The sequence below is a fragment of the Solanum tuberosum genome, unplaced genomic scaffold (assembly GCF_000226075.1).
Source record: "Solanum tuberosum cultivar DM 1-3 516 R44 unplaced genomic scaffold, SolTub_3.0 scf00051, whole genome shotgun sequence".
Classification (NCBI taxonomy): domain Eukaryota; kingdom Viridiplantae; phylum Streptophyta; class Magnoliopsida; order Solanales; family Solanaceae; genus Solanum; species Solanum tuberosum.
Genome location: NW_006238978.1, coordinates 1,963,187 through 1,977,556, shown reverse-complemented (window position 1 = coordinate 1,977,556; position 14,370 = coordinate 1,963,187). Strand labels below are relative to the sequence as shown.

The following is a 14,370-nucleotide window of genomic DNA, read 5'->3' as shown; positions in this document are numbered from 1 at the left end:
TTGTTACCAAAGGCCTAATATGGGAACTTTCATTACAGAATATCAGTACTGATGTTTCTTAAAGAATCAACAACTTGCAAGTGTTTGATGTAATAAAGAAGGGATTTACTATGCAATTATTAAGTTTGGATTCAAGTAAAGATTTGGTTGTATGACTTCAATCTGAAATCACTGTCATACAAGAAAATGATCTTTTTGAACATAAAACTTCTGTGAAATTGAATAATGTTTGACATGATACTATTCGAACCAAAGAGAGATTAATAACCAAACTTCATAGTTAGTGAGTAATAATACAACTAGTTGATAGAAATATTAAAATAGTTTTGCTTCAGTACATCATATAACAAAATACAAAAGAAGAATGACAAACCATTTCTACAACATGAGGCTAAAAACAGAACACAAAGAATAGGGGCTGAAAAATTTAAGAATGATCCCATCTCCTTGCTAAACAAAATCCAATATTCACCTCATGGAATGATGACAAAATACAAAGGCCACTAGCCATTCAATACCATGGTTCTTTAACAAGCTTAGAGTTGAAAACTTGAACAACAACACTCCCTATGACAAAATTCAAATACAGAATGGACTGATACAAATATATTATATTATGGATGTTAGACAGATTAGTAGAACTCGTGCAGCAACACACTGACAAAACAAAAGAGTAAAAACAAGATTAAAACTTCGTGTTCTGTACATATGAGCTCAATACAATACAATCATCTGAGAAAGACCTTTGTTGAAATTTCTTGCAGAAACTCACCAGACATTTATCTGTGTTCTCATTCTGGGGCAAAAGCACAGTAACATGTTTTCTCCTGATGACTTGAAGAGACAAGGTTGAATAATTCCTCAACAAGCTATTCATTTGGATTGGTTTCAGAAAACACAGGATCAGGCTGTACATTTTCTGAATCATTATCAGGGAAAACCTCAGATTGCAGAGAAGGAACAATGTTATTTACATGCAACCAAGTCAATTCCCATAAGCTGTCTCCACCGAGGGCGCTTCTCTTAACAAGTACCCCCTTAGACTTCATTATAGTCAAGGTGTTCTTCAGAAGTTCAGGGACTAATTCCTGAAGCTTTTCACTTTTTTTACCTCTAACTTTCACCTTCATACATTTTTCCATCCTGTTGAGGACACCCAACCACAGTTTACAGAATGTGGTCAATTGAGATAGCTCATGCAGCAACTGGTGAAAAACTTTCGCAAGGAGCTTTAAGGCAAGAACAAGTGTCTCTTCCATGTTTCGGTAGTCTTTTTGTGATGCAAGCTCAATCAAGTCATCCAACATTGTGAAAATGACCATATCAAAGCACTGTAACCATACACTATTTGGAAGGTAAATTTCATGATCTCCTTTCAGGCACATTTGTAGGGATAAAAGAGCATGATTCCTAACTTCTCTCTGATCCAAGCTAACTTTCCTCAGTCCCTGTACAAGCCTCAACCACATGTCTCCGATATCTTGGGACAACTTCACAGCTTCAGTCTCTGCCAGAGCTTCCCTAGTATCTTTGGACCAGCATGCTAAACTAGCAACTGAACCTGCCATAAGATCCACCGCGCGAGCAGGTCTATCCGCAGGTCCAACACGAGACTCTGCAAAATTTCTAGCTGCATCGATGCAAAGAACATAATTAGCTGGGGACAAATGGGCTCCATCAGACATAATGAAAACCAGGGCATCGAATCCTGCTTCAGAAGCTTCTGGATGTCTTGCTGTTATAGAAAGTAAAAGAGTAATCGTTCGCCATCCCATTTGAGAACGAATGTGCGTGGCATTTGCTTTAACCAGCCGACTGACTTCCTGTGTAATCTGCTCACAGTATGCATCAGCAACCCGGGCGTCAAGCTTGAGAACAAGTTGTAGTGATCTCAAAAGTTCATCAGCTAAGTTCTCTTTATAGGGAAGCAACCTCAGGCAGATGCGAAGGAGTCCAAATATAGCTTTCTCAATCAAAGCACAAGGCATTACTGTTGAGTGGACAATACTAGCAATATGCTCATAAACTCCCTGCCAAAGAAGTCTAATTCTATCTCTGTTGTTCAAGGTGATCGCAATCAGCAGTTCCAAGCAGAATACTGCAGTGTCTTCATCTTCAGGAGAACTACTACCCTTCTGAGATCTTCCTGCAGCCCATATGAGAGCCCGTGCCAACTGTAGCAAGGAATCAGCTAGAAGAAACTTACTTTCTGTAAAGATGCTATCAATGCGACACTTCTGAATTGTCTGCAGTGTGCGTTGGTGAGCAGCAAGTTGTTGCTCAGTAGGTTGAGACCTTGGCTCTTCAGTATCTAAAGATAAGAGCTGACTAAATCGCCCCATAAGTCCAGAAGATCTTCTAGGAGTACCTATGGATTGCAAATGTGCAGAAGATAACGAATTAGGCAAGGACTTCCCATGTCCTGTATCAGAAGGTGCCTCTGAGTCATCAGCTGCATCACTTGTCACACGAGCAGGAAGAAGGCCAAGCTTGTGCAATCTCAAGATGCAATCCAAGATATTTCTCCAACCAGTACGGATAAAATCACCGTATTCATTTGCAATAGTGAAAACTGTAACAGTTGCCATCCTTGCTTTTGCATCGTCGCCAAAGGCTAAAACAGGTTCCTCCACCAATGAAGGATTCAAGAGAGTTGTGAACTTACATAGAGATACTACCAGATCATCCAAAACATCTTCAAGATGATGGCAAGCTGAAATCTTGGCAACAGCTAAGAAACCATCAATACAAGTTTTGTAGACATCCTCATGTTCAGCGTGATCAAATACCACAGAGATAGCAGCAATAGTTGGACCAGACATGGTGGCAAACATATCATGATCAAGGTAAGCTCTCGAATCACACACAATATATGGAGATGTTTTCTTGGATTTGTGCATCAAATCAATCCAGCGGCTTGGGTTCATTTCAGCAAAACCAGCACTTTGCTCTGGTGTTGTGCGGATCTCATTGTTGCAGATAGAATGATACAATTCGGATAGATATTCACGAGGGAGATCATTACCTCCATTAATGTTCCGATTATTTCGAATGAAATCTTCCTCTGTCATCTTCTTCTTTACCTGAACATTATGTTGGTCAGTATTGAGCATTATTAGTGAATATGACAACAGCAAAGCAGCATCTTTATTAGCTAGAATCTGTGGAGATTGCTCATAATATCTCTCTGAAAACGCCTCAAGTACCCTTGCAATTTTTTGAGATTCCCCAGGCAATCGAAAAGTTTCCAAAAACAGCCGCAATGCAATATCCAGGTTCATGTCTTCAAAATCAAATGTTCCAGCAAACTCATGAAGAACCTGAATGCAAAATTCATCATGATTTCCCAGAAAGTCCCCCACGAGATTCTTATCTAGCCCAGCTGTAAACCTGAAAAAGCAAGCCACACTCTGGGGATCAAGTTTTTCTGGCAACAGATATGTTCCTTGGAGAAATTCCAGCCCTTTCTTAGGGTCCCTATTAAAATGATCAGCTCCAATCATTAACCTTCTCTTTATGTGCTTCCGCCTACGTACAAACGGTACCCAATGATCAGGATCACTATAGCTGTCACACTCAACCATCCAGAATGGAGCATGGTCCTCAAGATTTATTGGATTTTGCTGTGACCTACATCCATTGCTTATCCTCTCAGCCATTCCTTGAATTACAGCAATCAGACCGTCCAAAGCAAGAATGTTCATGGCAGATAATGGAGAGTTTACTGGGAATGCACTCTTTGACAATAAATTCGCAAGTTCTTCAAAAACATTGGTGCAGGTGATATCACAATCTAAATTTGCATACATTTCTACCATGAAGGATTTCTGCCTACAAAAATCAACAAGAGCCTCCATGGCCACTTCCTGCTGCTGGTATGATGCCCCATAACGACTTTGTGCAAGTCTCAAGACAACACAGGACAAGAAGGCCTCAAGTTGTAGCTTTAGTTCAGTATGCAAATGCTGATACAGATTTAGAACAATGCTGCAGACAGTTGAAAGAATCACTGGACTCATTGACAAGCCAAATATCATCAGATTTTGGAATAATTCATCCTGAACCAAACTCAACAATCTAGGGTGACTGTGTATAGCAGGGCCACCCAACTCAATGGCTGAGTTGATCAAACAAAGGGCGAACAGTGGAACATCTTCATCAAATGATGTGGTATTTGCTCTGGGACCCATCCCTATATGTTCGACAACATTTAACAAAGAACACAAGAAGTGAAATATCTCAACCATGCATGGAACTCCATATGGTTCAGTCATTAGATGTAAATCATTAGGAACATTATCCTTCCCATTATCATTCATGACCATTCCTTCATCTATAACACTGTTAAGAAGACCTGTGGAAGCAGAAGAAGTAAAAGTTCCAGAAAGTGGCTGGCTATCATATTCAGAAGTACCAGTACCATTCTCTGACTTGTTGAAACTGTACTCGTTGTCAAGGTCCACAACCTACGCTAGAAGAAACTAACATATAATGCTCCAAACACATTCATATAGAAGAATAAGCAAAAACAGAAAATGATTTTTGAAACATTTTTATTCACTTCTAGAATTTCTCTTTGGTGCTAATTAGCAGCGGAGCCAGGAATTTCACTAAGAGGATCCAAATTATTAAAGAAGTAAACATATTTATATATATATAACTTTGACCTTGTATATATAGTGTAATTTTCCAGCGAAGGGGGTCAAAATTTTAGTTTTATGTATATATACTATATGTTAGCTCCACTTATTTTCTACATGTGTCTACTTTTTTTTTATATTGTGACGCCCCTTAGTAAAAATTTTGGTTCCGCCACCGGTCGGGATGAACCCCTTATGCTCCCCCAAGCTCCAGCTCTGGTGCTATTATACCAAGACTACCTTGTTAGAGCATAATTTTTGTCCCACTCCTCCCCCCACCCCAACCAAGGGAAAGAAAAAGAAAAAACAGATATTTTAGATGCACATGCAAAAGAAAAGAAAAACTACTCATTAGCTTATAACAGTCTTGCTACTTTGTTTTGAATTGTAAGATCCACCTTATCAGACCACTTAACCCAATCTTTTCTTTGTGCCAACACAAAGAAATATTCTTTTATCAAATGATACCCATAAGGCAAAACTGGATCATGAGAAGTATTATAAAACCATTTATACAGCCATTCTTATTGATTTGCACTCTAAGAGGGGACTGCAGATAATTCTGGAAGATCAATATTTCCCAAACCAGGAAGTAGTATGGAACATACTGCAGGAAGGATAAATCGAGATACATAAAAGAACAAAGATGCACCAATACCTTGTTTTTGGTGGAACTGCCTCGTCTAACTATAGATTGTTGCATGTCGTCAACTTCTGGAAGGTGGGAAAAAATACATCTCACAAGTTCATGCATGGTGTGACGTGCTGTCTGCTGTAAGAGCTCACTCTTGCTTCCAGCTTGATGAACTACTCTAAAGCATGTGTTGACTATGGTGCAAACATGCTGATTACTCAACATAACTGACGCTTTACTTCTCATGCACGCCAAAAGTACTTGAAGTATCTTCATCAACACAACCTCTTCTGATGCAGGATCAGTTACCTCAAATCTGCAACTGGTCACAGCATCCACTACAGAGTGCATGGCATTTTCAACATTGACAGTATTATGATCAAGAAAATCAAGAGTCAAAATCTTGAAAACAGAAGACAGTGCAACACCAGTGATTGGTGCCCCAGTTTCATCAGATCGAATAACATCCAGAAATGGCTGGAGATATAAAGCTGGACTGATGGTTTGCCACTGATGCTGCCATGAAAATATCTGTTTACGTAATGTCTTCAGAGACTGTATTAGTGAGTGCTCTAGTTGATCATCCCCGGATACATAACGACCACCCCATCTCACATTTCTTCTCATAACAGCTAAAACAGCACTTACTTCAGAGTTAACCATACAAGCTATAGCAGTTTTATTGGAAGATGTGGTCTTGCAATCTTCCGGCTCCTCTTCAATTGCTTTGATACTAGATTGTATCCTTAAACGCCCCATCACGGAGAATGTGTAACTTGAATGAACTCTGAATATGTAATCAAGAAAAAGCTTGCAGGAAGAATGCTGAAGCTAGTCAAAGCATACCCCTCACTGTCTACAAAAGACACCATTAGAATTGGAATGGCCATATAACAAATTTTTCAGGAAAGCAACTTCTCAAAAACAATGATAAGATAGCGAAACATCCTCAGAATAGTGGTAAGATATTGACGCCATATAATGGTACTGCTTCTTATCCCAGGAAACAAGCAACTTTTTTTATAACCATGGTGTCCAGGCCAACTTGCATGCCCCTCGACTAATTCCACGGGTTACCTGCTACCTCCCACCAGCACAAGACCTTTAGTAGGAATCTCTATCCCATAACTACGTACCACCACAGAATTAAAAAGGGTCTCTCATCAATTGAGGCCGACTCCTTGGTCTTTTACAGACATTAGCTTAGTAGATCCACATTAGCTCAGATCAACCTTTATACTCTGCAAAGTATATCTGGCCCTTTTGATGGGGATTATACATCAAACTCCATGTAGTAGCTCCCATGATTATATGTAGGTTAGTAGTATATGTTATTTCAGTACACCATTGTTATCAGTTTTCAAGTTATTTACTTAGTTATTGCATCAGCTTATGTCACTTCAGTTTATCATGCTTAGTTGTTATTTTAGCATGCATGCCTCGCATACTCAGTACATTCTAAGTACTGACTACATACTTCCTGCCTATATTGTTTGATAATATAGATTCGGACGTTCAACACTCAAGTCGAGGTTAGTATGACTCCATATCAAACTTAGTAGTGCTTTTGGTGAGTCCTCATTTTTCAAGGACATCTTTTACATTTCATTCAGTATTATTACTGTCCTCAATTAAATGTATGTTGTTCCATTGGGAGTTTATTTAGCAGCGAGCGAACCTAGGGATGAAGGCTCACCCATTAGTTGAGGCATACGACCTTTAGCAATCTCTTTGTCCCAGAACTACGTACCACCGTAGAATTAAAAAGGGTCTCTCATCAATTGAGGCCGACTCCTTAGTTTTTTACAGACATTAGCTTAGTGGATCCACATTAGCTCAAATCAGCCTTTATACTTTGGCAAAGTATATCGGGCCCTTTTGATGGGGATTATACAAAACTCCATGTAGTAGCTCCCATGATTATATGTCGGTTAGTATCTCCTACAGTTCGGTCTTTAGGTTATTACATGATCAAGTATTCAGTTACTTCAGTACACCATTGTTATCAGTTTTCAAGTTATTTACTTGATCATTGCATTAGCTTATGTCACTTCAGTTTATCATGCTTAGTTGTTATTTTAGCATGCATGCTCAGTACATTCTAAGTACTGACTGCTTACTTCCTGCCTATATTGTTTGATAATATAGATTCAGATGTTCAACACTCAAGCCATGGTTAGTGTGCTCCATATCAGCTTAGTAGTACTTTTGGTGAGTCCTCATTTTTCAAGGACATCTTTTACATTTCATTCAGTATTATGCTTTCAATTTTCAGATAGTTCAGAGTTAGCTAGGGGCTTGTCCTAGCAAGTCGTCTTAGTAGAGGCTTTTCAGACAGTCAGTTAGATTCAGCTTATGCCTATTTAGATATTGTCTAATCCAATTACTGGACTAATTCAGTTTTAGCTTCCGCATAGTATTCCAGTTACTTGCAGTCATTACTTTTATGTTAATCTTAGTGTCATGCCAGACTATGAGGTTAGTTTAGGGGTCACTTGTGGCTCTAAGCACGGTGTTACGCCTAGGGGGTAGTCTCGAGTTGTGACAAGTTTAAAGCGATGTCCGACTTCCTCCATCTCATTTCCTTGTCTTTGTTATTTCAAACAGTATAGCGTGAAACAATTGTACTAAGTCTTGCAAGCTCTTGTCCTAATGACACTAGATTTTGGGTGTATTTTGTTACTTCCGCACTTCTATTACTCCCAGCGCTTTAAAAAGAATGACTTACTTTCATTTTTAATATGTTTAAAAAAGAATGATCCCTTTTTTTTTGCAACACTTTAATTGCAACTTTCTGCGCGGCATGTTTAAAGTCATTAGATTAAAGGACATTTTGGTACATTTGACAACTTTAATTTAGGACCACAAGATTGAAAAGTCTTTTATTTTCTTAAACTCCGTGTCAAGTCAAACTAGGCCATTCTTTTTTAAACGGAGGGAGTAATATTTATAAAATCTTGACTTTAAGATTTATTTTCTTAAACTCCGTGTCAAGTCAAACTAGGCCATTCTTTTTTAAACGGAGGGAGTAATATTTATAAAATCTTGACTTTAAGATTTATTTTCTTAAACTCCGTGTCAAGTCAAACTAGGCCATTCTTTTTTAAACGGAGGGAGTAATATTTATAAAATCTTGACTTTAAGATTTATTTTCTTAAACTCCGTGTCAAGTCAAACTAGGCCATTCTTTTTTAAACGGAGGGAGTAATATTTATGAAATCTTGACTTTAAGACTTATTTCCATTATTTTAATATATCCATGTATTGATTTGATTATTCAATTGGGTGAAGGATTTTCTTACCTACTCTAAGTTATATCATTATGGAAATATGATAATTTCCTTAACTTCAAGATTGACTTTTAGGATTTTAATTGCATCTGTTTAAGAAAGTAATTAATAAGTAGCTTAAAATCTAGATTGTGCAATTAGTTTATTGCCTTTGGTCAAATTGTCTCAATCAACTTGAGTTATTTAATTATGTGATCATATCAGGCATCTATATATATAAGACAAACACTCTTATTTTATGAAACCTACCTTCAAGGAAAAATATATTAGGAAAATAGAGCAAATGGCTGAGGAGAAGGAAATACGAAACCTCTTCAACCAAATATTAGAGGGGAAAAGAAGCTTCGATGAACTTGATGCTAGAAAATGTAGACGTTTGTTAGAGCTAGTTGCTGATATTCGGACTAAACTTGACAAAAGGAAGAGACAGCTCATTGAACATGGAGACAAGAATGTTGCAAACGAAACTAGTGCTAATGACAACAATGCTAGAGAAGAGAATGATGGACATCCTTGGGATGTTGATTGAACATGTAATTCATTTACTTTTTTTCTATCGCTGATTTGTCATTTGTCTTTTAACAGCGTTTCCTAGTTATAACTTATAAGTTTGTTGCCATTGTTCATCTATTTATGTTATTGTTGTCATTTAAAAAATATATAAAGGATATCCTATTTAAGTTTAGTCAACCTAGTTATATATATCCTTGAACTTTTCATAAGAAAATCTAGTTATATGTGGTTTGTTCTCATTTTCTCACTGACCTGTCATACAAAAGGTACGTTGTTAGAGTGAGTGCGATTTACATAAAGTAAAGGCCAGTGAATGGCTGATAAAGGATCCATGGATCAATGAAGCAAGGCGAGATCATGAGATCTCGAGTTAAAATCCAAGCAGAGGCAAAAACACTATGATTTCCTCTCATCAGTCGAAGTCTTGGTGGACAGAGTTGTCGATATCTGCGATGTTGGGGAGTAGCAGGTATCCTATGAAATTATTCAAGGTGCACGTAAATTGGAACGGACGACGCAATTATCAAAAAAGACCTATTTATGTGTAAAATTAGGAATACCGATCCAGTCAACCTATTTGTGACAAACTGGTAATCTCATACAATCTGAATTCTAAAGAATATTATTAATTAATCAATATCAACTAGAAAGAGTGTAAGACTTTGACACAATTTTAGTCGATCACATTTCAATTAGTATTTCTATAATTAGGATGAGGATACTTTTTTCTTGAACTGGTAACTTGTATTCCTCAGCATTAAGGGTATGCTGGCGACCTCCAAAAAATGAGTTTACAAGGAGAAGTTAACTAAGGAACTCCTAAGAAGTCCATTATCTGTACTTCCTCCTAATATACATTGTTCTTTACAGTAAAATCATAAAGAGGCAATACATTTCCATTTGATCTTTTGTATGGAACTGAATCTGCCTTCAAAGATCCTTTCATTTCTCTCCTTCCATATGTTCCATCGAATACATGTTGGTAATGTTTTCCACCACTTTTTTTTACTCTTACTCCCACTCCTTCTGATCCAGCAGCTCAGTAAGTCTGTGGTATGCTCTGGCATTGTCCATTCCTCCCTAGCCAAACAGATAAAAAGTGCCTAGACTTCTGATGATGTTACCTACCGTGCAATAACAAATGGTTATTAGTTTCTGCTGCCTCCATACATAGAGAGCATCTCTGGATTTTCCTCCTCTAAAGTGTTTCATGAGTAAGACATTCTTTCTTCACCACCAACCATAAAAAGCATTTAGCCTTTGTTCGTGCCATGCTATAGACCCGTGAAACTTCCTGCCAACTCAGACAGGCCCCTCTTGTATACTATATTTACTGAGAATTGCCCATATTCATTGTGCCTCCATCTGATGGTGTCAAGTCAGTAGTTGCCCCAGTAAAGTTTCCCGCTCTTTCTAACAGTTCAACCACCCTTTCCGCTTCCCAATCATTCAACAATCTCCTGAAAACAAGACTCCAACCTTATGTTGTCCAAATCTCTTCTATTGTGATATCTGAATTGGTGCAAATATAGAATAGTCCAGGGAAGGTCTCCAGCAAAGTTCCTTGCCCAGTCCAATTGTCTTTCCGGAAGAGTATTTTTCTTCCATTGCCCACATGGTAGCTTATATTCCTCATCAGGGGTGTCTATAAAAACCTGATAGTTCTCCAAACTCCAACTCTAAAAGTGTTTGTGACTTCATCAATACACTATTGTCCATTCTGCCCATACTTCTATAGATTACATCTTTTTAAAGAGATTGACCCTCCTCATTATACCTCCATAACCATTTCATGAGTAAGCTGTTATTTTATAGCTTCAAGTTTCTAACCCTTTATCTCCTTGCTCTCTGCTCTGTTGGACTGTTTCCCACTTCACCCAATTGAAACTTTTGGCCTCTTTGTAACCGTGCCACAGAAAGTTCCTTCTCAAGCTGTCAAGAGTTTCGATTACCTTTCTTGGCATGGGAAATAAGGACATCACAAATGTTGATAAAGAATCCAAAAAAGAGTTGATTAAATTAACTTGCCTCCTAAAGAGAGATACTGAGATTCCCACATTGCAAGCTTCTTTCTATCTTCTCTATAATGCCATCCTAAATCTCAAGAGCCTTGTGTTTTGATCCCAATGACATTCCAAGATATACAGTAGGCAACTTTTCCACCCCACACCCCAGAATATTTGTCAGCAACATGCATCTGTGAAACATCCTTAATAGGAAAGATGTTGCTTTTCCTTCAATTAACTTACACTCCATATGTAGCTTCAAAAATAACTAGCATCATCCTAAGATAGTTGCTCAGGATTAGCATCATAAAAAATTACAGGGTCATCTACATACAACAGGTGGCAAATTTACAGTGTCTCATCTGCCCATTTTCAAATTCAAAAGCCTTGTAACCATATGCTCTGAGTGGCAATCTTCAATATACTATTGAATTCCTCCATAGCTATGATAAAGAGGAAAGCTGATAGGGGATCTCCCTGTATGAGCCCCCTCTCTGCTGAAAAAAAAAAGCTGATTCTCCATTAACCAGAATTAAGAACCTAGTGTTTTTGATGCAGAATTCAATCCATTTCAGCCATCTGCTGTCAAATCCCATCTATCTGAGTCCCTGACAATACTGAGTAGAAAATTCCAATCGAGATGGTCATAAGCCTTCTCAATTTCCAATTTACATTACTCCAGGATCCACACCTCTCAGTCTAGTATCAACATACTTACTTGCTATCAAGCAGCATACATAATTTGTCTTCCTTTTATGAAGGCCCTCTAATGTGTATTGATCAACTTATCTCTCACCTTCAATCTTTCAACCAACACTTCGGCCATGATTTTGTACATTCCAATATTTACACGGGTTTTGACTTAATTTTTTAATCTGATTTATATATTATACTAGTGGTAAGTGGTAACAGAAGAAAACATTTTGTTGGAATATTAATTTAAAGTTGGAGTAAGAAACCAAAACTGGTTAGGATTTGTTACTGGTTAATTTATTCAATTCATGCCTAAGTAGGTGTGCTATTACTTATTTTCTAGTAGAGAAGATTTATGGAGAACATTAACAAATTTATGAGGTTCTGAAATCAATTTCATTCTTATAGGTATCAAAGTTTCTACAATCTTAGTAGAGTATCAAATAACTTTTGTTGACGCAGGGGCACTAGCCAACGTATGTCGCCCCTGTGGACAAGGATTACGGTCGCAAACTCACAGAAAATTGTCGACAGTGAAAATTTGATATAGGATCAAGAAAAAATGCAAACATGTTTATAAAGGAGCAAGCAAATATAGCACAAAAGGAAGAAATTATTTCTAAATGTTGGTGAAAAATGCACCAACAATAGAAAGTTGATGACAAGTGCATAAACAAATGAAAAAATATATTGATCATCAACAGTCGAGAGTTGGAGACAAGTACTTCAACAATTGGAGGTTGGCAACAAATGCATCAACAAAACAAAAAGAAAAAAAAAAAGTTGAAGACAAGTACTTCAACAATTACGAGTTGGTTACAGAGTGCATCAACAATTGAGAGTTGGAGACAAGTGTTTCAACAATTGAAGTTTGGTGACAAGTGCATAAAAATGGAGGTTGGTGACTAGTGCATCAACAATTGGAAATATAACTTTGAATAACGGGAGAATGTTGGAAGACTAATTCAAGGTTGGAATAAGAAACCAAAATTGGTTAGGATTTGATATTAGATAGTTTATTTTATTAACATGTAATTATATACTAATATGTTTTCAATTACTAGTCAAAATAGGTTCTACACTATTATAAACATGAATTATATTGTACTGCACATTAAATTTACTTGAAAAAGTCATTTTCATCTGAAAAAATAGAAAAACAGATCACATCAAAGCTTAAAATCTGAATAATTAAATAAATTTGACTGCTTGAAAGTCCTGATAGTATGTAACTATTATAATAAACATCACTAGCCAAATAATGCCTAAAAATTAGCTCACATAGGAAAAGATGCAGTATTTAATTTAATAAACTTAGTGAACAAGCAAATCACTAATTACCAGACAAAAATTAATTCTCAAAATTAGTGAATTTTATAAGTAATATTTTAACTTGACTAATTAGCAGTTTGAATTATTAGAAAGATCACAGTATATTATGTAGCTGTAGAAGCCAATAAAACAGATTACGATATACGAATACTCGAAACGGAGAGAGCAAAAACTAAACCCCCAAAAATTCGTAGCTTTTACGAAATGTGAAGCAAAATGGAATACATAAGAGGAACTAGGATTTTTATCTGAAAAAAGAGCAGGAAATGTAGAATGGAAATGGCGGAACTTACGGCTGGATTACGTCGGAGGAAGGAAAGGAGATCCCGAGGAGTTCGCCGGAGAAAGATGGACTTATTTGAAATCAATTGTAAAATGTAGGGCCTTGAAAGTGAATTTTATAAAGTTTAGTAGCCCTTTCTGTCCAATCACTTTAGTCTGTCACTGTATTTGTAACCTCAACTAGTTTTACGATTTTTTTACTCCTAATTTTTAAAAATAATACTTTAACTACGAGTATATTAATATTAATAATTTATGAGTATTTTTATTTTTTTTTATTTTCATGTCCGTACGAAGCTCCGATTAAATTTGAATTGCATACTGAGTTCATTATGAATTAGCGCTCCCAACAAAATTTTCTTTATTTCGAAGGCTTGAATCCCAGATCTCAAATGGAATTGTCTCGTCATTGCAACACAACTTGTATCAGTAATTTACATGTACTTATTTAATTAATAGTTTTTAAATATATAATTAATTGAATTTTCACTGAAAGTTAAGAGTTAATATCTCGTTGACTCAACAAAAAATTATGTAATAAAATCACTGAACTTGGTAATGCCTCACTAAAATCATTCCACTTATAGTGTTTTTATCTTTCAAAATCACTTCACTAAATTTTTTCGTTAAAAAAAATAGAAAAGGGCTAAAGGGAGGGAATAGGTTAGAGATGGGTTAAATGGTGAATTTCTAAAGAAATCGGATATTTAAAATTGAAGGTGGATTAATTTGATTATAAGTTTTCTGCATGTTTCTTTGTCAAAATTAAGAACAAATTAGTGCCAGAATATAATGAGAGAAATATACTTGAACCAAAAGTATAACAGAAAAGATATATTTAAACTAAATGTTTAATGAGGCATTATTAAATTATTGTGTAGTGGCAATTTCATTAAGATATAATTCAAGAATTTTCACATAAAATTATTTATTTAAGTATATTTATTTTATTTTCGAAACCATTCAGATGAAAAGCAGAT

The 14,370-nt window shown here is 36.5% G+C and overlaps 1 protein-coding gene across 2 annotated transcripts; it reads right to left on the bottom strand.

The window, feature by feature from the left end:
• Window positions 1-450: 450 nt before the first annotated feature.
• Window positions 451-13,582, bottom strand: LOC102589969 (ARF guanine-nucleotide exchange factor GNOM-like). Of its 2 annotated transcripts, none has more exons than XM_006344197.2 (3): window positions 13,402-13,582; window positions 5,299-6,130; window positions 451-4,466 (listed from the first exon to the last, which is right to left on the bottom strand). In XM_006344197.2, exons 2-3 carry the CDS (start codon window positions 6,031-6,033, stop codon window positions 870-872), a joined length of 4,332 nt encoding a protein of 1,443 aa, XP_006344259.1. In that variant the 5' UTR covers window positions 6,034-6,130; window positions 13,402-13,582; the 3' UTR covers window positions 451-869. The 2 variants fall into 2 exon arrangements, with proteins under 2 accessions (XP_006344259.1, XP_006344260.1); XM_006344198.2 differs by having other exon boundaries at window positions 5,299-6,126.
• Between the last annotated feature and the right edge of the window lie 788 nt (window positions 13,583-14,370).